Here is a 25,000-nt window from a genome sequence, read left to right on the forward strand (position 1 = left end):
CGGTTGTTGAAAGCTGCATGGAAGAGGAAGAATGTCAATGAAATTGAAACGCCAAAGGAATATAAGGAAAAGATGAAGAGGAAGAGAACTGAGGACTGGTCTGGAAAGCAGCTGCATGGGCAGTTCAAGAGAGAGACAGATGACCTATCTGGTGGGTCTTGGGAGTGGATAAGAACTGGTGAACTGGAGAAGGAGACAAAAGGGCTTATTTTTGCCGCGCAAGATCAGGCACTAAGAACAAACGCCGTAAAAGCCAGAATCGAAAACCAAAATGTATCATCTAAATGCAGAATGTGTGGTAACCACGATGAAACTGTGCAGCATATTTTGTGTAGTTGCCCCAAGCTTGCGCAGACAGAATATAAAAAGAGGCATGATGTTGTTGGGCGGGTCATTCATTGGGAGGTGTGCAAGGAATATGGAGTTGAGTGCAGTGACAAATGGTATGAGCATTCCCCCAAAAGCGTAGAAGAGAATGAGGAGGGTAAAGTGTTGTGGGACTTTACCATCCAAACAGACCATGAAATCCATCACAAGAGGCTAGACATTGTAATTCAGAAAAAGAAGCCAAAGGAAACAATCATTGTGGACGTAGGTGTTCCCGGAGATAGTAATATACTGCAGAAAGAAACTGAAAAGTGTGAAAAGTACCAAGACCTGGCAAGAGAGATTCAAAGGATCTGGAAATCAAGGACAAAAGTGGTGCAAGTGGTTGTAGGTGCATTGGGTTCAGTGTCAAAGAAGCTGGCAGGCCACTTGGAGCAACTAGGAATTAAGAACCGAACAAGAACGATGCAAAAGTCGGCACTCCTCGGATCGGCACATATCCTCAGAAAAGTGCTGGAAGTCTGAGGTCTCGGGATGAGACTTGACTGGATATTTCTCCCCAGGGAAAATCCCTGTGTTACATTTTACATAATAATAATAATAATAATAATAATAATAATAATAATAATAATAATAATAAAGGGAATGCATCTTAGTAATAGTGAGCGTTCAAAACTTTTGTCCTTAAAATCCCTCCGAGAAATGTTGCTATTATTTACAATGAAAACCGATAGGTACAATTTCAGCTAATTTTTTGGGATATCGTAGATGGAAATACTGGCTTTTTGTGGTGGGTGCTTAGAGGTCGTTACCATACTGATCAGAATTCACAGGCGTGGTCCAAAGTCTTGCTGGTCCATAATGCCATTGAGCATCATTGTAAGGAATACTTCCAGTCCATGATGACCCGGTGTCTTTCCACGTACCGATCATATTTTTCCAGGCTCCTATCAAAGAGAGACAGGCAGGATTTTATTAAAAAAAAAATGCCACATGTATACATGGTAGAAGGCCTAAATGTAATAAACTACCCTAAATGTAATAAAGTCCTAAATGTAATAACATTTTGTCCTAAATGTAATAAAGCCCTAAATGTAATAGCAATTTGCCCTAAATGTAATAAACTCTTAAGATGCCAATTACAGTAATTACTCGAATAAGCGTCGCCTTCAAATAAGCGCCGCATGGGGTTAATTAACGCCGCGGCGCTTATTCGGGTAAATACGGTACCAAGCGGTATTACTATGGTATTAAGCACCGCATTTTTGTAGAAAAAAGTTAATAAGCGCCGCGGCGCTAATTCACGTAAATTCGGTACATTTCCTTATGCACTGTGAAGAATTTTCCCAACCTCTCGAGTGTTTACATCAGGCTATGCTAACACAGGAAAAAAGTTTTCTATTGCTTTTATGAAATAGCTTTCCCGAGAAAAAAGAAAAACTCTTTGTTTAGGTTACTGATTAAAAGAGCAATTATTACCAGTCGCGAAGTCTTGTACACGAAGCTTAATGTACGTGTAGTCAGTTCTTGTTTTGCAATAAAGATGCTTCACAAAAAGGGTTTAAAATGTCAGCTTAGGCGGAAAAAAATTGGCACAGCATGTTTGTAAAGATTTTCCAAGTTTCATCCGACAAGGGAATGGGTAAATGAAGTAAATTTGTCGAGTTTTCAACTCAAAAATATGTCAAAATTCGTGCTTGTGTGATTAGCCCGCGAAGAGCAAAACATCTTGACTCCACACACGTTTACATACTCTCATGCAAACACATCTCTCGGCCAATCAAAGAGCGCGTACTATCTTAGTTTTTTATAAACGTTGTTATCAGCTGTGCAGTAGTCTTTAGGGCCTGTTTACGTGGAGGTGGGGGACCACAGATAGGTTAGGTAACATGCGGCGGGTCACCCCACCTATCATATAAATGTGATCAAATTAAAATGAGAGATTATGTGGACAGGCAGATTACCCACCAAAGCGGATTACCTCACCTACCTGGGGCCCCCCACCTCCATGCAAACAGGCCCTTAGACTTCTAATTCTCGTTTTTTGTTCTTAATATTTTAGCTTATTAGATCTATTTTCTAGAGATCCAACGCTGACAAGCAACAGGATCTTCGTCCACGGTTTTTGCAGTAAATTTCGTTAACAAAAATGAAGTATGAAAAACTTTTTTAAGGCTTACAAGTTTTTTTTTTGCTTTTATTTTGTCCCTTTACAAGCAATTTATTTGTAAACGTTAAGTTACACAATGCATAAGGGAATTTTGTCCAAAAATACGGCGCTTAAAAGTAAAGTAATACCTTTCAGTACCCTATTTTCGCGAATAAGTGCCGCGGCGCTTATTAACCCCAAATACGGTGCTTATTTGAGTAATTACGGTAATTTGCAGCTTAAGAGTTTATTACATTTAGGAAAAAATGTTATAACATTTAGGACAAAATGTTATTACATTTAGGACTTTATTACATTTAGGGTCGTTTATTACATTTAGGCCTTCTACATACATGTAGGCGAATCTTTGTTTACACTTTTTGCCTCATTAACATATGCTTATCACTATCTGATGATGCTAATAAAATAAAAATTCTGAATATTGAAAGGGCATAACAATTTCAGTTATCTCTGAAAATTTGAGCCCAATACACCAAATGGTCTCGGAGAAATTCTCTTCTAAAAACTTGAAAATTTTAATACAGAGAATGTATGGCTCACTAACTTCTTTGCCTCACAGCATTTTCACAGTTTTTGATGACTGATATTTCCTTGCAAAAAGCTTAAAATTGCGTAAATTGCCCAACTTAATCAGCTCTTTTAACTGTTGCATTTAGTTCATATATAGCCATTTCGAGAAAGGTTGTCGGAAATTAAAAACTGTTCACGCGACAGTCCTAAAAAGCCAATATGGGATATGATCTATACACTTATCCCACTGCACTCCGGCTGCAGCTGTCGAATTTACTTTTGTTGCTCTCATTTAGCAGCTCACAAACATACGTCCATGACCTCTCATGCCATTCTTTCATATTTCTTTGAAGAGCAATGAAATAAAAACCACCCGTAATACTAAAAGTCGCGTGCACTTTTTCTGACAACCTTTCTCGAAAAAGCTGTATACGGCCACAGCTTCTATGAGTTAAGTCGTATGCTAATGAGGAAAATATGTAAACAATGACGTCAGCAAAGGTTCGCCTATATCATATCGTCTATACAAAGTAATAAATTATGATAAGTTTTGGATAGATTATCCCACTATGAATAAATGCTCGCCACCTCGTAAATCTTTCAAAATCTTACCTTCCCTCAATTAAACTATATATTATAACTTAGTAGTCCAGTAAGGACCAAAATATCCGCTATTTTGTGGTGGAAGCTTCTTTACTTGTTGTTGAGAAAACTTTTTATCGATACGGAAATTTTTTTTTGTATTTTGTATGTGTTTCATAGATGAGTTATAAGTACTGCGTTAATTTCCTTTTTCCCCAAGTTAAGGTTAACGCGCGAATGAACAATTCACTCTCTATCTTTGCTGCATTGCGGGGTAAACTAAGACAGTTCACACGTTTTGCTATTGTTAATATCGTAAAAGCTCTTGAGAAATGTTGCATTTTATCTCCGCTTAAGTAAATCCTTATTCACTAGGTAGAACATTTGTTCCACACAGTCGAAAATTATCTCTTGTCAAATCGACCTGGGCAGACAACCAAAGGCTCTTTTACGGACTTTTCGTTCTGATTATAATATATAGAACATGATAGAAGCAATCAATTTGCCCATAGCCAAGGATATAAATTTGCTGTTTTCTTGAGTTGTTCGATTTTAATTACCCGATTCGCTTCTCTTGCTGACACCAATCTATCTATCTATTTATCTTCAAACACAAGCAAGTTTTTTCTTGTTCGCGCCTAAGTAGAAATCTTGTTTCAGAAAAGGGGGAATGCCCTTCAAAAATTTTGTGTTTGGTATGACCACCCCCTCTGGTGGAAGCTGAATGAGTATAAGCTTGCTGTGATAAAGGCTGAACTTAAGACGTCTTCTCGAAACAGTCATTCCTGCAATGATGCAAGTAAGGGGATGTTAAAGTGGAAACTGCTGAAAATGTTTTGGAAAAGTCGACATATTGTTTGACCAACTACAAGATTTAAGAGAAATATTATTTTCCTGTTGTCGTGTCTGCCAAAGGTTCTACGCAAACTGGAGTATAGACGATCTGATGTCAACTCCCCAGCAATTAAATGTAAACTGAGAGTCAGAATACATCGACCATTTGGCACTTTTATAGGCTGGCAACTCACAAAATTACTTTCATTAACATCCCAGCAAGAAAAAATAAAAGAGGGGGTTTGGGGGGGGGGGGGGGGGGGAAGGGGGAATTCTTGACCTGTTAACTGATTGTCCCACTCATCAGCGTCTACTTCCTTTCAAAATCTACCACACCACAACAAATTCACGCTTTAGCTGAATCTATATACAATGTGACTAATTAGTAAATTGTCATCCCCGCGCAAAGTATAAAGCAGAAATTCCTCTCATATGCTTTCATATAAGGATGGTCTAGGAAGAATAGCAGATCCAGATGCCTTTGCAAAACAAAGACTAGAATTCTGTTGTAAACGACTGTGAGAATTTTGTCCAAGACATGTTGGCCCCTGTAGTGCTTAGAATTTCAAATGCCATAAAAGAGATATAATATCTTCTTGACTGTGCTCATGAAGTTTGCCGTCCGCTGTTTTTCTTTTTTAACTGAATTAAGAGGAAGATTAACTCTGGGTTGAAGACGAAGTTTTCCGGCTCAGAGGCCGGATCCCAAGGGGGCACCCAGAGTTCCCCCGCGTAGAGTATTACCGTTTTCTTCGTTGTATTGGTAATATGCGAAATCTTTTCGATTTGAAACTAGGCGCCCAGTTAACTAGAAATACGTAAATCGCAGGACCTCGCGAGGGGCTAGGGGGAACGGCAAGATAAGGCAATAAGCTTGAATATTCACCTCGTGTGTTAAACCTGGCAGTTTAATTTGCGGTCATGTCGAAGCGTAACGGTCATCCGGAAAGGTCAACAGTGTTTGTTGATGAGAGAGAGCGATTATTGTGCAGTTGCGATGGGTTTTGTGAAGCCAGCAAGCAAGAAGCTGGAGCACACGTTACCTGCAGATTAGCCGATGGCAATTTGGAGCGGATTCGTCGTTTATTCTCCATAATTTATAACGCTTCGCGTGAAGGTGCGTGGAAATGGTCCGTTTGTTTGTAGCCAGCCTTTAATTCTTATTTAGTGGATAGTACCTACGATTGCAAAACTCAACAAAATGCCACTTTAACCGGCCAGGAAAGACAACGAGACGTTTAGTTAAAGGTATCCTAGATTAGTTTTGTTATATTTTGACTTTTGGACTACTTTAGTCCATGTGAATATTAATATCTTGATACACACTACGTCTGGGCCGCTTGTGGGAACTCATGCTTTAGTCGGGACACCTTCGGGAGTCTCAAAATTTGACTTTTCCGACAATTTGGTGTCCAAGAATTCAGCGCAGATACAAAACTTCACGAGGTGGCACTGCAGAGGGGTAAACTTGGTAGACTGCATGTAGTGTGTGTTATATTGAGCGGAATTCCAAAAGAGCGCTTTTATAGAAAGGTATAAGGCATTGTTATATTCCTAGGCTTTCACTCAATTAAACAGGGACAACCATTGGCTGATTCTTGGTCACATGGCCTTGACTTCGACTTTGTCTCACGAAACATTAGGACTCTTGGGAAAACGAAACTAACTGTTTCCCTCGGGATCTGACATTAAGTGTATATTAATTCCAGGGATGACAGATCGTGCTCATTTAAACCATCATATCTTGCTAGCAAACTTTAAATAACAAAATCTGCTCAATACATGACACACTAGAGGTTTTGACCGATCATTCATTGATAAAATCACAGAGTGCTGTCCTCTATTCTTTCTGCAAACTTGGACACACTGAAACTACGATTTCCCAATTGGTACACCTGTGGCTTATGAGCATCGCTGTAAAACTCGATCTACCAAATAAAAAAACAGCCGACCTAAACTTCCATTATTTCACAATGTTTCCGTAAAATTTTATCTTAATTTCCTCTAAAACAGCCGAGATACAGGTGTTTTACAAGATGTAGCACAAGCAGAATTTATTCATAGATAGCGGGTGTTCCCTGCGGCCATAAAATTCGTTAATGGCTTAGTCCCACCTTACTTGTATGAAAAACGGTCCGAAATCGATCGGAAGTCCAAAGATATTACACAAGACAAAATAATGAGCCCAATGTACCGTTCTCTTGCACCAAGACAGCTCAACATTCCTTTTTTCGTTTTTTTACTCAAGAACTATATTTCGCTGAGTCCAAACTCTAGAAACTTCAACATCACTAATCGATTTCAAGAGGAGACTAACATTAGCGAGGGCTGAGTTAAATGTAGAAATAGGCCATTTGCACTACGCTACGGCGTCATTTTAGCGGAGCTCCACGCGCGCGAAGCGCGCGCGTGGGCGGAGCCCCATAGCTAAAGGAATCTACCCATCCAAGAAAATTTGGTAATCACGTGACCGTACACCGAACGAACGAACGAACGACCGTCCGTCCGCACCACAGGGCAACCAATGTTTCCTCTCACACTTTCTAGCGAGTTTGGGAGCCCAGGAAAAAACTAATTGCACATCAATGTTGTGATCAATTGACAGCTGTCAAAACAGGGTATCCGCTGACCAGTATCACCTGACCATACCGCGGTCTCAAGTGTCGACCCATCGAGGTCGAGTTTTTTTTTGCAGTTATCCGTTGACAAATTACCAGCTTCAAATGATCGCTGGCTTAAGTTTATTTTTTCCGGTGATCCATATGAAATTTGTTGTGTTTATGTCATTATGGCCCCGGACTATTAAGATTTTGATTTCAAACTGACCTCGGACGCGAAAATTCAGCCATTTTTTTTAAAAATACAGGCGGAGAAGACCTTTTCTTACCATGGTCACGCGTTGGTCACGCTCTACGTCCAATTTTTATGCTCTGATTGGTCAAAATTTGACAGGTGAGTTCATGCGGAAAATTTATGCAGCATCTTGAAAGTTGTTTACTTTGACAGCTGAAGCTGACAGAGTTTTGTGTCAACTTGTGATGTTTTTAAGTGCCTTTTTAGACCGGATGTACAAAATGAAATACAGCTTTTATCAAGGGTCTTCTGTTATTCATGGCTGGTTTGTTTATTGGGTTTTTGGTTGAGAAATGCGTCGCTTGTCAAAATTCGGTAATCCGATTTCGGATGGCATCGTTTTTGTTTTTTACCTTGCTTAATCCGTAAGAGGGTTTAAAAGTCTCAACCAACTGTGGCCTTCCTTGATAGCTTTCAGGAACTGAATCTCGAATGGTAAGCCTGAGTAATTATTGTATTTGATGTTTGTTTTTGTTATATCTAATTTCATGAAGTCGAGCACAGTTTATGCGGCAAGTTTATGCACGTTTGTAAGATTTGAGTCAATGATCTGACATAGCGTCAGGTTTGATATAAGCTTACAGGACTTTAAAAGGCCTTCACAATATCTTTTCTCACCGCAAATAGAAAGAAAACGATCCGAAGAATATTTAGTTATAAATGTGGCTGTAGAAAGAAAACTTTGAGCGATTTTCTTGCTTCGAGGAGTTCACCTTCGAAAACAGTAAACACCGCACCGGGAAGCCGGCTTAAGCTTTACGCTTAAAGACTCAGGATTTTTAGAGACACTTTAATACTTGTCTTCGTGAATGAAAATTGTTGCCTCTGTAAATGTTTCACCGAATTATATTTCTTTTATTGATTGTTAGTAGTCTCTCTTGCAATTTTAATCGCTTGTACGTGCCCGTTGTTTTCATCGTTCATGAACATCGCTTGCAGGAGTACTAAAAAATGTCCTGTATCAAACGCTTTATAAGATTACACATCGTTATAACTGAAACCATTAAATAACAAAAAATAATAATAATAAATTCGTTATTATGTTGAAGGGTAACTCTATTAAAGTTCATTCAAACTCTCGACCACACTGACAGCTCGCACTAGAAATGAGAACCGGCTGGCAGTATGGGTGATTTTGGAATTTTTTTGAACGGTTTCGCTAAAAGCCCACGATTGATCGTCCTGAATATTGACTAAGTGTAATGTGTCTTGAAAAATTGTGAAATGCCGCATTCTGTCCGAGGTTCGTATGATAAATAGAATTGTTTCACCTCAGATGTGATGTATATTAAAAGAGTATGAAAGGTTGGTTTACACACCCCTAGATTTGTTGGCAAGAATTTGTAAAGTAAACCTGTCGAACGCAAAAAAAATTCGGCCTGATTTGTTTTCCAAGAATTTGTTTTTGAGGCCTAATCTACTGTGATCAAGAGCCATTATGGCTCTTGAATGTGATCGAACATGTTTGCTATTTTTTGGGTGTACATATAAGGCTATCAACTCGATGTAAGATGTTTCACTCTAAAATAACTTCGCCTTTCCCTCAAAAGTCACATGAATGTGCCCTTAAGTTAACCGATTTGTGGATTACAAGTTTATTGTTTGATTTAAATGATAAATTTATAAATGGGAGCTTCGCTTTTAGCCCTGCATGGCTAAATCTATATATTACTACTATTATCAGAATCCTTTAGGGGTTTGTTTTCTTTTGCAAATCTCGGGTTTTTGTTATTTAAACCTCACTAGGATTACCAAATTTAAATGTGAAAGAAAAACCCGACGAAATAATTCTGGTCTCAGTAGTAAAATACTTCATCGCGCAAATGGCCTATTATAATTATAATTATTTTTTTCTAAACTTGCGAGCGGGCGGAATCCATCAAATCCTGCAATCTGGTTTGTTCCGAGAACCCGGGGGAATCGAATCGTTGGCAGCTTCATTCACAAGTTTGTTTGTGGTTTGTGAACGTGAAAAACCGGCGATTTTTAACCTTTTTTCTTTTAAAACTTGCACTATTATTAGCGTTAGCTAGGGAAAAGTGAATTTTGTTATTCAGACAAAACATCTGAAGGGAGAATCAAGCAAGTCAGCCAGGAAAACAGTTAAAGTAAAGCAAAACTGGCGGCTGGTGATGTCGCTTCACCAGCTTTATAACCGCGCTGTAAGTACTGCAATCTTGCTGTTATGCGCCGTTTATTTGAAGTTTTTCCTCTGCTTATAGCTTTGTTTTCCATTTTTGTTGTCTGAATCTAGATTCTGCCGTTTTACATTGAATTTTGTCTCGCTAGTTTTCTACTTTTCAGAAAAGGTTTTTGTCAACAATTGCATTGGGAGAGTTGAAAAAACTGACCCCCACTCCGCGGACTACCCACTGACCCCAGTCCGCGGACTACTCTACGGACTAGTCCGCGGACTACCATGCGGACTACCCTAACTAATCAACCAAATTTACTTTCACGGAGAAAAGAGTTAGAAGAAGCGTACCTGCCTACAAGATCACACTTGATAAACAGCCGCCATCTTGATTTTCGCCATTTTACTCGACCCAGCCCTTCTTCTTCATTGCTACGTCCATTGCAGCTTCCGTTCTTGGATCGTCACGCAACGCTTCTCTAATTGTAAAGAAGTTGTAAAAGAGTGGGTTTTCATCAATTGTTAATGTCGATGGCAAACAATTGAAACAAATTAAAAGGGATGAATATTCAACACACAATTACCGGTCATCCATTGCTGAACGGCGTGCTCTGACTTGTGGCCGATGAAGACTGGGGCGAGGCTAAAGGAGAGCTGGGTCGAGTAAAATGGCGAAAATCAAGATGGCGGCTGTTTATCAAGTGTGATCTTGTAGGCAGGTACGCTTCTTCTAACTCTTTTCTCCGTGAAAGTAAATTTGCTTGATTAGTTAGGGTAGTCCGCATGGTAGTCCGCGGACTAGTCCGTAGAGTAGTCCGCGGAGTAGTCCGTAGAGTAGTCCGCGGACTGGGGTCAGTGGGTAGTCCGCGGAGTGGGGGTCAGTTTTTTCAACTCTCCCAATTGCATTTGCCGTTCAACAACTTTTCCAGCAGTCGGTTATCGCCGTTTTTATTTCTTTGTTTATATAATTGTTTAGTTACCCACATCGCCTTTTTAAAATAGAATTCACTTCTAAACCCTAAGATTGGTATGTGTAATTAGCTCTTTTTATAAAGCCTTTGTGCAGTTGTTATCCCGCTCGATTGAATTAATCTTAAAGTAAATATATTCAGCCGAAGAAAATCTTTGCTGTATTTTCTTTCCTGTGGCTTTTAAGTTCGTCAGTTCCTTTATCCTTGTTTGACACTCAGATTATGAATTGTCTACCAAGACACAAAAACCTTTCTTTATTCTAAAGAGAGCTTAATTGTGGTAATATAAATTACAAGTTAAAAATAATGTTGTGATGTTTTGTTTTGGTTTGCAATCGATCGCGCACTTTGAATAACATCAACACGCACGCGCCCTTCTTGAACGCACATAGGTTGGAGACTGAAGTAAAATTTTCCTGAAACTTTTAAATCTCAGTAGGAAAAAAATAAAAATGATTTTCACCGGCCTAGGTCGGTCCGTTTACGGCCTCGGGCGGTACGCAAGACCTCGGGCACAGTTTCTCCCAATACGGACCTCCCGGCCGGTGAATAACATTTATGTATTACGTGACTGTTATTATTTGATTTAATGTGTTTTCTAAATTTTCGATTTTATTGATTTATACTTTTATGAAAATTTTGGATTTTTAGCTTAAAGGTTTTCTTTTCGTGTATATTAGAATATTTTTGAGAAATTTTGAGTAATTTGTAAAATTCTAAAATATTCGGGAAAGCTCTGTAGGGAAGAATTTATCAAAATATCGTTTTGTATTGCTTTGCATCAGTTTGCGCGCCAAGAATCTCGGTGAACTGGAACCAAAGCAGTTACCGTGTGGTGACATGCGAGTTGGAACTCATTTATTCATAAAATAAATCAGCTAATGACCGCTTTTTAAATTTTAGTCAACCACTAGTTATAATAATGATGATAATAACAATAATAATTCTAAAAGTCAATCAATCAATAAATCAAAGGTTTTCCCTGCAATTATATCCTCATTCTAATTTCCGCTATTGAGTCTCTAATTAATTCGACAATTTCATGCATCCATAGTCAGGCGACTTTTTGTTTCTTTCTCTATTTGTCAGGATGCAGAAGTTGACCGATCTTTCGTCAAGAACTTAGAAGTTCACATAACTAGTGATAATGAAGATTTTTTTGGACTTTTACCCAATTATAAATCAATTTGTTGTATAGATGAATGAGATAAATGATCATAGGTATTGGAGTTTCTTGCTCTCTGTAAAGCTTAGATATAGTGGATAGGGATTTTCGGTGCCTTCAATCAAGAATATGGTTGAAAAATTTAATCTGAACATGGTCTTATCTAGGCCGAAATGGCTTCAAATGACAGGGCCTATTGTAGAATCACCCAAAAACCACTGGACCATCTTCAGTTAAACCAATTAAACCATTACTGACCAGTTCATAGGTGATATATCCGAAGGACTACGTTTCTTTTCATTTGCGAATTAGCGATAGCTAGTACTTTTTGCTAGAGTGCTTCCCCTTTCCGTACGCGCGTTCTTTGGGGCAAATTAAACACGCTATTTTCCTATACTGTGTACCTAATTTTCTATCCGATCTGCTTGCTTCCTTCTTTACTAGTAAGATTCATTCGGCAGAATGTGAATAGTAGTTTGGATTTTCTTACGAGAAGAAGTTAGTACAGCCTTTTGAACTTTTTTTGCTCAGCACCTTTGAGAGTATATTGCCTAAATCATGAGAAATACCAAATTGTTTGTCAAGTATTTGTTACTGTTGATCATGTAGGAAGCCGAATATCTTTTAAAGGTATTGACTACACCTCATGGTTCAAGTTTTCAAATGCTTTATTATAGTGTTGTTATTATTGTTTTTTTGAAATTTAACTCACTTATAATGAAGGCGGTTAAAATGAAAATAACTGGGTTTGAAACTCAAAAAGGTTCTTCGGAAAGGATACTAGTATGATTAAAAAAATGAAAGAATAACTTAATATATCATTAGAGATTCTATTCGCCAATTGAATTTTCTCAGTAATATTCTACACTTTCATTACTCACTGATCTAAAAAACCACCAAGAGTGTAACTTTCACGGTATTTGTGTATATTGGCCTCTCACACACAGGTGTTGTTCGGGGGAAACAAACCAGACCAAAGGATAACATCAAAAATTAATTACCTTCAACTGTCATTGCAACAACCATAAGGAGAACGATCCCAAGCTAGGTACATACGATTCACGGAAAGCTTCTTAAATCGCATCATTTTCCTACGCTTTGGAGAACAGTCTTAATAACCTGAGAATTAATTTGAAACCACCTTGTAGTCAAGACGCAGCTGAACTGATAAATAACTTCTGAATCATGAGTTTAACGAAAATTTTCCTGTTTCAATTAAATATTTGCCGACGGGGTAATCAGTATTTGGTCCTCTATCGCTCGATTGATTACATTAAGATATATTAATTATATTAAAAGGAATTTATGTATCAAAAAATTAAATTAAATAAAAGGGAATATCTACTTTACTTCCGTAGAATAATTTAAAGAAATGACAAAAAAGCTTCAAACACATTTTAGTCATCTCGGATGTTTAAATAATCAATTCAGGATTCATTTGAATGAATATTAATCGTCCCAAAGCGAATCTTTGTTTACATTCTGTGCCTCATTAACAGTATGCTTATCATTATCTGATGAAACTAAAAAAACTTCTGAATATGAAAGGAGCATAACAAGTTTGGTGATCTCTGAAATTTTGAGCCTGCTGTACCGGATGGTTTCAGTCAAAATTATTTCAAAGAATGTGTGGCTCAATAATTTTTTTGCCACCCAGCAATTTCGCAGATTATGATGGCTGATACTTCCTTTAATACTGCTTGCATATACTGCTTGCAAAGAGCTGAAAATTGAAAATTGCACAAATTACTCATGTCAGCATAATCATGCAACTCTTTCATCTTTTGAATTTAGTTCCGTTATACGGCCACGGTTTCTATTAGATTAGTCGCACGATAATGAGGAAAAATGTAGTAAAAAACGTCAGCAACGATTCGCCTATAGTAACTGTATGTGACCATATTCAACCTTATAAACAAACGCCGCTATGAAACGATGATGCATGACGAAAGAAAAGGCCAAGAGAAACTGATACAGAGTAGTCTACGTTCTTAGTTCCACCACCTTGAAACCCTGAACGCAACAGATGAATCAACAACTTCCGTCGGTTGGGTAATTTAAAAATTATATTTAGGAGGCATTAGCGTCCGTTTAATCGACACGGCTTACGCCGATTCGATTTCGTGGCAAATAAGCGATCATACGCAGGTAATAATTAAAATGAATATTTAGTAAACAATATGCTGTCTCTCGCTAACTGTCACCGGACTGTTCACACGCTACTGTCGTGGGATACCATGCATTTACGAATACATATAGGTCATAGAATAATAAGGGTTTTTTTTCCCCATAGTGAAAAGAAAGAAAGTGAAATAGGCAATAATAAAGTTAAAGTTTAATTTATTTCATAATAAACAATGAACAATACAGCGCAAAACATTTTTAATTAGTATTTTTGATTTTCTTTAAATTTTTCTTTATGGACTAAAACCATCCAAAACTAAAATTCACCCAAAGGTAATGCTTTGATTTTATTGATAAGAATCATTTTATATTATTTTAAATTAATTCAGCAAATTTTGGGTTTTGATAGCAGCAAGACTTGCTTTTTAATTCTTCTCCCCTGCCGCAACCACTGCATAACCAAAAGGTTTGTCACGTAACTTTTTGAAAGCCATCAGCGCAGTTCCCGCTAAACAGGCGACACAGATCACAAACAGGGTAATCGTGATTGTAGGACTGGAACCTAAAAAAAATGATATTTCGTTTTAGACACGTTGAGGCCGGGCAAGTCTGAAATAAAAACTGGCTAGGCAAATAAACGTTTTACATTTTACTGTTGTTTTGAATTTTCTCTAACTTAATATCGCACTCCAGTTGTTGAAAAGGTGGATAGTGCTATCTATCTGATAAATCTCTATCCAATAGGTAGGTATTACTAGGGCAACCAATTGCGTTATCCACTGCAAAGGGATTGTCCGGAGCATAGCGCTATCCACCTTTTTAGAAATTTGGGGCCAGATCGAGAAACTGAAACTATTTCAAGTGCGAGTTGACTGTGTTTCATTTGATGTCCAGAGATTTTAATCCAATGCAATTCCTCGCTTTTTCGTACCACTTCTGGGTGATTCAAATGTTTTTAATTGCTTGTTTTTGTTACTTAATCTTTGTGTACTTGTTCTGCTGATCAGTATAAATGTCGATTATGACCAAAATAGACTTTCCCTACTCCCTGCTTCATTGAGGACACAATGAATAATAACGAGGGTTGCATGGAAGGACAATTTCCTTCCAATCACTATTAATATTTTATCCCCCCCCCAAGCCTAGACTGGTGACTTCAGTGCTCATGGAAATACAGGATGGACTATTGGGATAGGGGGAAGAGACTGAGTGGGGAGGCACTCAAAGTTTTCATCTGGGGAGGTCTAAGGTTCAACCCCTTCCTCTTTTGTCTACCATTTTAACAGGAAATACAACTTTCATTAAAAAATGGTACCCTTTCATAAACCAACCAAAGAACGCTGCATTCCATTTCTTAAAGGCCCACGGCAGAATAAAAAGAGTTAAAAGAAATATATTAATATATACGGGAGAGCCGGCGTAATAACATACCAAGCCTTTCGAGGCCAGTGCTCTGTCTTTCCTCGCTCCTTATACGTTGCAGATGGATTGGACCCTTGGCCAGGGAGTAGACGTCATTTGCTTTGGGATTCACATCACGTCTTAGCCGGCCAGCTGCTGGACAACTTCTAGCGCATTTTGAAACGGCATCTGTAGCATTGCAGACAATCACGTGACAATGGACAAAAACAAAGGGATGATCTGCAATGAACTTGAAGGCTTCCAAACTAAACCGCTGAACACTAACTGAAGGCAGAGGATAATACTGTACAGTTGGGTCAATCGGGCATCTATAAGGAAAGACTCCGAAAATGTCAATCTATAATTTCTATAATATTCAACTTATAAGCTAATTACTAGTTACTAAATCTACTAATTACTCAACATCTAAAATAATTGTTTTAAGTGAATACACCGATTTCGATATGTCGTAATACATACTCAACTCCAAGGCTTGTGGGAATAGCTATAAATAATGGATTAAGGCGCGGATATACGATAAATACTGAACGTTACTCTAAACAAGCGCGGCAGGCGTACGCTTCTAGAATGTTTTGGAGATTTACTCCCTAAAGTCACCTCTCCTGGATTTCTGAATCATTCATTCAGGATATTGGCCAGATTTTAACTTGGATTTTTTTTTTCTTAATGAAAAATTATTTATCCATGAAAACTCTGACCGATTTTCGTAAAACGGCGGAAACCGGTGTGGATCCGCGCCTGGTATTATTCATCCCTTGACCTCAAGGTGATTGGTTTCGTTTTTAATATTACCTTAGGCCTCGGATTTTTAGATAAATATAACGGAAGTGGCCTTTTAATCTAGATTTTTTTTTTTGAATTTCTGCACACAATTGTTTGCAGTGCAAAGTACTGGTCATAATTTCGGGTTTTACATTGTATCAGAACCGAATAGTCCATTTTACAGTTACGGATGCAAACGAGGCTGGAGTCGACCTTGTTTTGATACAACCCTTCCGCTTTATCATGTAAATCATGCTAACTAGTATTTTTTAAGCCAAATTTCCATAAGAAAAGGAAAGAGGTTTGTATCGAAACTAGGTCAACCTCAGCCTCACGTCCAGTAAAAGGCTAGGATATTAAGCCCACAACGGTAAAATGGTCTACTGATTGCCGAGAATGTAGAAAAAATGTCTGCCAGATTTGAGATGTTCTCGAAATCTCATATATCTCAACGTTGTGTGAAGAAAAAAAAAAAGGTTTTATATTCTCGATTTTGGCATCCAGCTGTTGCAAAAACGAAAAATACAGAAGCAAAAAAAGGCATAGTCACCAGCCTTGAGTCACAGAGGAATCTTTTGTCGTCTTGAAAAGCTGTGATCTTATCCTCTTTTTAAGATCAGTGATTATGTAACAAATGATTGACGATGTTTTACCCTAATATGTGCTTCTGCACTTCAAAATTAAATTTCTACATTGTACTTTCACAATGCAGTTGTTTAGTATTAAGTGATGGTGAATGAAGGGGTGAAATTCGCAGTTTAAGGAGACGTTAATCAGTGCCGTTTTTCGAGGTCTCTTTTCGCTAGGAAGTAACACAACAATCACTAACTCTTCTTTGATGAACTCGTACTTCAAGGAATTATCGCGATCTTGGGTGGGAGTAGCATAACAGCGCTCTGCTCTGATTGACAGCTGCTTGTCATGCGTTGTGACGGACACCTCAAAAAAGAGAAGCTTGCGCAGAACCACAGCCACAGGAAAGTCGTTTCTCAAGTACGGACTCTCGAATGTCTTGTCAGGAAACATATCTAGAGAGAGCGTAAAGTTTCCTTTCATTTTGTCGCTAAAAACAAGCTTCTTATCACTCGGCTTCCAACCAAATGAGGACACCACGCCGTATTTAGAGTAGAAACACTGGAATTTTATTTCGATTTCACGAACTCGGGTCACGACACCTTGAGCGGCCACAGGAATTTCCAAAACTGCGTTGGAATAGACGATAGCTGTGGGCGTGTGCCTGCTTGTTGTGTTACAGCCAGTCAGCGGTGTTGTGAGTGAGAAGTGAGTGCTCGTCTCTGTAGCTTTGCAACTGGTGTCCAGGAGTCGAAGATGCTCACGGTCCATACCAAGAAGGAGGGACTTCGGTATTGTGATGGTCATATTTTCACTCTTACACTGTACCATAACGCCTGGGGCTTGAATGGAGATAAAGAGAAAAGTTATTTTCGACAGAAAGGAAAACAAAAAAATGGAGGGCCCAAGGTCATTGCATTTCATGGCAATTTATTCATTTCAATAAAACCATTATAGCGTCCACTTGTTGACCGAAACGTCCTCTTGCGACAAATTTGCGTAAATAAAGACGGCTGATATTCTAGCTTGTTTCGTGGACGTTTTTTTAGTTCATCAGCAGGCGATCGTTTTTATGAAAATCGTAGCTTCTTTTCTACAGTTTGACGGTTTGAAATATTTTAGACCGTTTTGTGGCCCTTTCAGTAGCAAAGTTCTGAATACCTGAAGTATATGACCAAGCTCCTTCATATATATATTTTTTTTTTTACAAGAATAGTCAAAGTCCTAACTTTCTCCAGGCAACTGATTTATTTTTCATAAAAGGCAAAATGTAAAAACAGGTTAAAAATTTCAAAACTGAAATTCAAAAGTAAATACAACATATTGTTAGAGACATGATCCATTTCATTTTCATTTAAATAAGATGCCCAATGATACACATTTCAGAGTAGGATTTAATGCATGAAACGTCACACCTAGAGTCATAATTACCATAACAGGTCCTTCTGTCCGATGATAAGCTCAGTTCGGGGTCAGGACATTCACATTTGAAATCTCCCTCTGTGTTTACACACTTATGACTGCAACCTCCATTTAGCACCTCACACTCGTTAATGTCTGGAAAATTGAATTATTCAATTTCATTAGATTATATTTTGGAAGTCTGAACAAAGAAATTGACTTACTACAAATGAACATTATCATTATCACTATCACTACCACGTTCAAAATCACCATCACCATCATGATGACGATCACGATTACTTTCACAATCACTATCAGTATCATTTCTCTATGCGTGTGCTTTGAAACGAGGTTGATCGATGGTATATTGACATAGAGAGGAGGCTGCTTGGCAAAACTGGACTAACAAAAATGGCGTTCACGGCTATTCGAAGAAAAACTTGCTGAACTCCTGACTAAAACTGAACGAAATAAATTTAAATTTACGAAAAACGTATTCCTCGCATGGGATACTGGAGGGGATTATGTGCTGTCATGGAATGTTTTAGCAGCTTTTTTGACCAGTATATATAATCCTCATAATTCATCATAAAAATTCAAATTACCATGTCTACAATCTACAGTGGCTCTTCATTCATTATTTTCAGTGTGATGTAAATTTAAGCCGATCAAATGATAAAGGAGTGATGCCGCTTATAACTAACAGTTTTGTGGACGTTTTAGTTATCCTATTGCTGTGAAATTATCTTGAAATTAATCAACAAAGCTCCAAGTATGTTAAACAAACAAACAAGGCCACCGTACCCTGATCCCATAACTCACCGATACATATAACCGTGTCATCTTCGGTCCACACGCCACGTAATCCGCATTGTGTAGAAGACGGGCCTTCCAGCTTGTATCCCTGTGGGCATGAAAACGAGCATATTGCGTTGATATCCATTGGTGACGTCACGCAGCTCTTCGGTGATGTTTGGACGAGGCGACTAACATTTAGCGCTGGACATTTTATAACTGGCGACAAAAAAAAAAATCATAATAAAAATTATGAGGAACTTTTGGACACATTTAGAAAATAGAGAAGTCGTGATATAGTGGGCTATCGAATAAAAGTCAAATATGAAAGTTGAAAACGGACAATTAATTCCACGGCGACATTCCAGCATGTCCTTACGACTGTAATTAACACTCTCTCTTAGTTTCCTTGGCTATAGTTAATTTGAACAGTTTGTGTAATTTTCAGCTCGTTGCAAGCAAAGAATGAATGCCCATTCATTGTTTGCTAAGCTTCGAGTATTCTTCTAAGGTTGTTTCTCCCAAACTATTCGGTTTATCGGGCTCAAATTGTCACAGATAAATGAAATGCTTTTCCGATATTCAGAGAGTTTATTTTTAGTATGGCTTGATCAGAGAATGAAAGGCATATGTTAACGAGGGAAAGTCGTAAACAAAGAATCGCCTAAAGACCAAACTCGGAAAATTTATGGATATAACATTAAGTAAGTTTTAGAGGGGTTTGTTCCTTAATAGTAGTAAGTTTCCATCTAAACGCGGAAAAGTGACGATAAATTATTATTGTGACATGTTTGGCAATCAACCATTTGAATTTGCTGAAGGGCGTTTAAGACAAATCAATGAACAAGTAGAATGCAGGTAGCGACCGAATGTAGTTTTTTAATATGTATTTTTCCGTCAAAGGTCATCGTCTATCAAATTATTACGTTAGAATCCCTTGCTTCTCAAGTTAACACGGTTAAACCATTGATCAAGCAAATTAACCAAACAGCGTTATATATGCGTAGGAATCCCCAATACCGGCCGTCAAAGCTTTTCTTTCAGGCATCCCCATAATAACGACACATCACTATCAAGGGCAGTTATGTTGTTCCACCAAAAACCAAACCTCGCAATTTTTTTATAATACGGAGACCTCTGCGATGCGAACAAGTCACTCCTTTCCTTCAATTTGTTGTCCGAATTAAGTGGGTTTGGCTATCGAAGAACATCTCTTCAAAATCCAGTTAGAGCTAGAATACAACAACAAAAAACTCACCCGCATTATTACCGCAGTAACGCAGCCAACAGACCGGAGGCTTAACTAACCGGTAAACATAGAAAGCGCCACAGTTTTGAATCTGAATATCGTTTTTCCAGTTGCAACATTTTGAGCTCCAGTGATAACAAATTCGACGAGTGACAATGCCTTCCTGCACTGATGGATGGGAACCGTCTAGCCAACCCGGAGCATGAGTACCACAACGATTTTTTGGTACACAGGATGTTGGCATTCTGTCTCCAGCGGCACCAGTGAAGCGATACCAGGCAGGCAAAGGACTCAGGTGTCTCTGGTCGCATCGCAAGTTCTTTTGATCTTTATTTGCGACACTACGGTTAAAACTGTCGAGAATGCCATAGTTTCTGCATGGATCTATTGCTAAAGAAGAAGAGTAAGGATGTTAATTCGGATCACTTGAAGCAACAACACTGAAAATTATAAGTTAAAAAGCTGTTATAATGACTACACTGTAATTTTCAGGGAGTTATAATAACTCCACTAGTGGGGCTAATTTAACTCCTTACAGTGGAGTTATTTTTCGTGGAGTTACTTTAACTCCAAAAAGGAGTTTAAAGAACTCTTTTTCAGGAGTAAAAGTGACCCCAGATATTGAGGAGTTAAAATAACCCCAAAAACGGAGTTATCCTGTACCTAAAATTTTTACTCCACTTTCAGAGTTAAATTAACTCCAAAAAGAGTAAAAACAACCCATGTAAGGAGTACAAATAACCCCATTTCGGAGTAATTTTAACTCCAGAGTGGGAGTAAAAATAACTCTTTTTCAGGAGTAAAAATGACCCCAAATTCGGAGTTAAATTAGGAGTTAAAATAACCCCAAAAAAGGGGTTATCCTGTACCTAAAATTTTTACTCCATTTTTGGAGTTATAATAACTCCCTAAAAATTACGGTGTAGAATTTAATAATAAAAACAAAAACAAAAACTAACGAACTAAATTTAATAACATTGTAGGGATGTCGACTTTTGACATTTTCAATGATTTTTTTTTTTTTGCTCCTTTCAGTGTCCCGAACTATTTGGAGATTCTCCGTATCAAATACAAATTTCTACGTGATGGCTTTTAAGGAGTGTACTATTAGCTACCGAAAAAACCTTCTCTTAAATTGGAGAGGTGCGAACCTACCCTAAATGTAAAAGATCTGGTCTACTAGCCCAAAAGCTGATGGAGCCGTTTCGGTGAGTAAAATCAAGTTTTCCATTTTTTGGAAATGGGGAGTTGTCGTATTAGGCCCTTTTACTCAAGGCCAATAAATTCCAATAATTAAGGGATTAATTCGGCAAATTTTCTAAAATAGCCTGATAGACTTAAATATTCCCTTGATTCCCCCTTGAGCAAAGCCAGAGAAAGAGCTTTCATGGAAACTCGTTCTTCAAATGCATTACAAAAATATGTTCGTGCTTCTAAAAACTTAGAGTGGCGACAGTACTGTCTCTGCGAGACTAATTGCATGTTTTCACATACCTGGTGTTGTTGTTGGTGGAGGTAATGTCGTTGTTGGTGGTGCAGGTGTTCCTGTAAAGAGTTAACATAAAAGCATATCATATTCAAACAGAAAGTGTTATAGTAGTGCGTCTGAAAATTTCAAAGTAACAAGTCACTAGCTATTCACCAATAGTGAACAGTCCCGTTTAATGGTGAGTTCTCTCTATACTTGTAATGTTAAATGTTCTTGCCATTTTTATAATTTGTTGTGGAAGGGAAGCCCGACTGCCTCGATCGTCCTGAATATTGAATGGGCGTAATTTGTCTTGTAAGCAGATTAATGTTCCATAAAACTGCAGAATTATAAGTAATTTTCTCTGAGGTCTGAACGATAAACAAACAGCGCCTGATAGTTCTGTTTACCTCGGAGGTAGTGTAAAAAGGCTGGTTTCCGCGCTACCAGCACCAGATTTGTAAAAACTTGTAGCATGCAAAGAAAAATCCGGCCTGATTCAGTTTTCATAATGGCCTTTCTTTTAGACAGAGAGATAAAAAAGATAAGTTGTACTGCGTGCAAATTGCCTGCCACCGGGGACTATCGTGTCTTAACGGCCTTTATAGTATAAAATTATATTTCGGGACTGTCCACTAAGGGACTATGACTTTTGACATTTTCAAGAAATGAATTTTTTTGCCTCTTGATTGCCTCTTGAGCGGGCCAGAGAAAGAGCTTTCATGGAAGTTCGTTTTTTTAAAGCATTACGAAACTATGTTCGTGTTACTACAAATTTATAGTGGCGACAGTAGACAACTTTTCTTGTCCTTAATAATAATAATAATAATACTGGAGTGTAATATTGTTTCCGCCAGACTAATTCCATGTTTTCATACCTGGTGTAGTTGTTGGCGGTGCAGGTGTTCCTGTAAAGAATATACATAAAAGCGTTCAAATATTAAGTGTTAGTATTGTAGTGCTTCTCAAAACTTCAAAACAACTATAGTAAGAGCATTTTGCGATTAATGATAGTCTTCGTTTATTAGTATTCTTGACTTCGCAATTTGTGTTTTCGCCAGAGGCCTTTGAATTCTTTGTTTTATCAACTCATCATGATTATCACACTTTGCTATTTAGTCAACATGGTTAAAACATTTTACCAAGGAAATTTAAACTGCGTGATCTAAGACTTGTGTAGCAATTCCAATACCGTAGAAGGCTCCCTTAGAGGTATCTCCATAGTACCAACACCTTGTTATTACGGACCGCCTTCTTGTTTCCCAAAATAGCAAACCTCACAAGTTTCTTCCCTCGTTAATAGGGAGACGTTTTTAATACGAACATAAAGTTAACGCCCGTATTAAGTAGATACTGGTTATCGATCAAGATCTTTTACAATTCAGTCAGAATGACAAAAACATAAAACTCACCTTCATTATTACCGCAGTAACGCAACCAACACACAGGAGTCTTAACTAACCGGTAAACATAGAAAGCGCCACAGTTTTGGATCTGAATATCGTTTTTCCAGTTGCAACAGTTGGAATTCCAGTGATAACAAACTCGACGAGTAACAATGCCTTCCTCCACTGATGGGTGTGAACCGTTCAACCAACCTGTAGCATGAGTACCACAACGATTTTTTGGTACACAGGATGTTGGCATTTTGTCTCCAGCTGCACCAGTGAAGCGATACCAAGCTGGTAAAGGACTCAGGTGTCTCTGGTCGCATCGCAAGTTCTTTTGATCTTTATTTGCAACACTTCGGTTAAAACCGTCGAGAATGCCATAGTTTCTACATGGATCTATTGCTAAAGAAGAAGAGTAAGGATGTTAATTCGGATCACTTGAAGCAACAACACTGAAAATTATAAGTTAAAAAGCTGTTATAATGAGTAGAATTTAATAATAAAAACAAAAACTAACGAACTAAATTTATTAACATTGTAGGGATGTCGACTTTTGACATTTTCAAACAATGATTTTTTTTTTTTTTTTTTGCTCCTTTCAGTGTCCCGAACTATTTGGAGATTCTCCGTATCAAATACAAATTTCTACGTGATGGCTTTTAAGGAGTGTACTATTAGCTACCAAAAAAACCTTCTCTTAAATTGGAGAGGTGCGAACCTACCCTAAATGTAAAAGATCTGGTCTACTAGCCCAAAAGCTGATGGAGCCGTTTCGGTGAGTAAAATCAAGTTTTCCATTTTTTGGAAATGGGGAGTTGTCGTATTAGGCCCTTTTACTCAAGGCCAATAAATTCCAATAATTAAGGGATTAATTCGGCAAATTTTCTAAAATAGCCTGATGGACTTAAATGATTCCCTTGATTCCCCCTTGAGCAAAGCCAGAGAAAGAGCTTTCATGGAAACTCGTTCTTCAAATGCATTACAAAAATATGTTCGTGCTTCTAAAAACTTAGAGTGGCGACAGTACTGTCTCTGCGAGACTAATTGCATGTTTTCACATACCTGGTGTTGTTGTTGGTGGAGGTAATGTCGTTGTTGGTGGTGCAGGTGTTCCTGTAAAGAGTTAACATAAAAGCATATCATATTCAAACAGAAAGTGTTATAGTAGTGCGTCTGAAAATTTCAAAGTAACAAGTCACTAGCTATTCACCAATAGTGAACAGTCCCGTTTAATGGTGAGTTCTCTCTATACTTGTAATGTTAAATGTTCTTGCCATTTTTATAATTTGTTGTGGAAGGGAAGCCCGACTGCCTCGATCGTCCTGAATATTGAATGGGCGTAATTTGTCTTTTAAGCGGATTGTTCTGTAAAACTGCAGAATTTTAAGTAATTTTCTCTGAGGTCTGAACGATAAACAAACAGCGCCTGATAGTTCTGTTTACCTCGGAGGTAGTGTAAAAAGGCTGGTTTCCGCGCTACCAGCATCAGATTTGTAAAAACTTGTAGCGTACAAAGAAAAATCCGGCCTGATTCAGTTTTCATAATGGCCTTTCTTTTAGACAGAGAGATAAAAAAGATAAGTTATACTGCGTGCAAATTGGCTGCCACCGAGGACTATCGTGTCTTAACGGCCTTTATAGTATAAAATTATATTTCGGGACTGTCCACTAAGGGACTATGACTTTTGACATTTTCAAGAAATGACTTTTTTTTGCCTCTTGATTGCCTCTTGAGCGAGCCAGAGAAAGAGCTTTCGTGGAAGTTCGTTCTTTTAACCCTATTCAGAATGGGGGGGGGGGGGGGTCTTTTCGAACTTCCCCTCCGGCAAAATCGTGATAATTCCTACACCGAAAGAGGTATGACGTTCAAATCTTCTGACTTTTCCTAAAATTTATCTAAGAACATTTTGGTATAATTACCATGTCCATGTGATTAATCATGTTGCCATGGCAACCAGTTTCTGACACATAGGTTTTTGGAAAAATTAAAAAATGGTGATTTTTTGGTTTTAAGATCGCGTTTTTACACTTATAGTGCTTTTTGTTGTTAAAATGGTCTTAGCTTGGGACTAGTTTTTGAATTACATCAAAATGTTTCAATATCGAATATTTGGGGGGGAGGGGTGGGGTAAAATTTGTCACTTTTTTACTTTGACAAATATGCTGCTCTATTTTCCAAATAACACTTCCAAAGTCATTTGTTTGGGTAATAAACATTAGTTTGATACTTCTTTTATACATTCTGAGCATTTTCCCCTTTGAAAGT

The 25,000-nt window shown here is 38.0% G+C and overlaps 3 protein-coding genes across 3 annotated transcripts in view; 1 reads left to right on the forward strand and 2 right to left on the reverse strand.

The window, feature by feature from the left end:
* Positions 1–852, forward strand: part of LOC140953734 (uncharacterized) — a 2,876-nt gene extending 2,024 nt beyond the window's left edge. The window contains exon 4 of the mRNA XM_073403132.1: positions 1–852. This exon is cut by the window's left edge and continues 219 nt beyond it. Within this exon, the coding sequence (XP_073259233.1) occupies positions 1–852 (852 nt within the window).
* A 273-nt stretch (positions 853–1,125) lies between these two features.
* On the reverse strand, positions 1,126–18,843 carry LOC140953735 (oncoprotein-induced transcript 3 protein-like). Its single transcript, XM_073403133.1, has 5 exons — positions 18,654–18,843; positions 17,859–17,984; positions 16,684–17,269; positions 15,102–15,400; positions 1,126–1,274 (listed from the first exon to the last, which is right to left on the reverse strand). Exons 1-5 carry the CDS (start codon positions 18,772–18,774, stop codon positions 1,126–1,128), a joined length of 1,281 nt encoding a protein of 426 aa, XP_073259234.1. The 5' UTR covers positions 18,775–18,843.
* Positions 18,844–19,858: 1,015 nt separating this feature from the next.
* LOC140953736 (uncharacterized) overlaps positions 19,859–25,000 on the reverse strand; it is a 24,581-nt gene continuing 19,439 nt past the window's right edge. The window contains exons 8-12 of the mRNA XM_073403134.1: positions 23,797–23,847; positions 22,756–23,136; positions 22,222–22,251; positions 21,370–21,420; positions 19,859–20,265 (exon numbers count right to left, since the gene is read on the reverse strand). Coding sequence (XP_073259235.1) covers positions 19,859–20,265; positions 21,370–21,420; positions 22,222–22,251; positions 22,756–23,136; positions 23,797–23,847 — 920 coding nt within the window. The remainder of the gene's footprint in view (positions 20,266–21,369; positions 21,421–22,221; positions 22,252–22,755; positions 23,137–23,796; positions 23,848–25,000) is intronic.

The sequence above is a fragment of the Porites lutea genome, chromosome 12 (genome assembly GCF_958299795.1).
Source record: "Porites lutea chromosome 12, jaPorLute2.1, whole genome shotgun sequence".
Classification (NCBI taxonomy): Eukaryota; Metazoa; Cnidaria; class Anthozoa; order Scleractinia; family Poritidae; genus Porites; species Porites lutea.

Excerpts from the sequence above, each read along its gene's own strand:
- LOC140953735 (XM_073403133.1), bottom strand. The coding sequence starts at position 18,774 with ATGGATATCAACGCAATATGCTCGTTTTCATGCCCACAGGGATACAAG. Across the intron at positions 17,985-18,653 it reads TGACACGGTTATATGTATCG|ACATTAACGAGTGTGAGGTG; the intron begins GTGAGTTATGGG and ends TCAATTTTCCAG. Across the intron at positions 15,401-16,683 it reads TACGAGTTCATCAAAGAAGA|ATGCCCGATTGACCCAACTG; the intron begins GTTAGTGATTGT and ends CTTTCCTTATAG.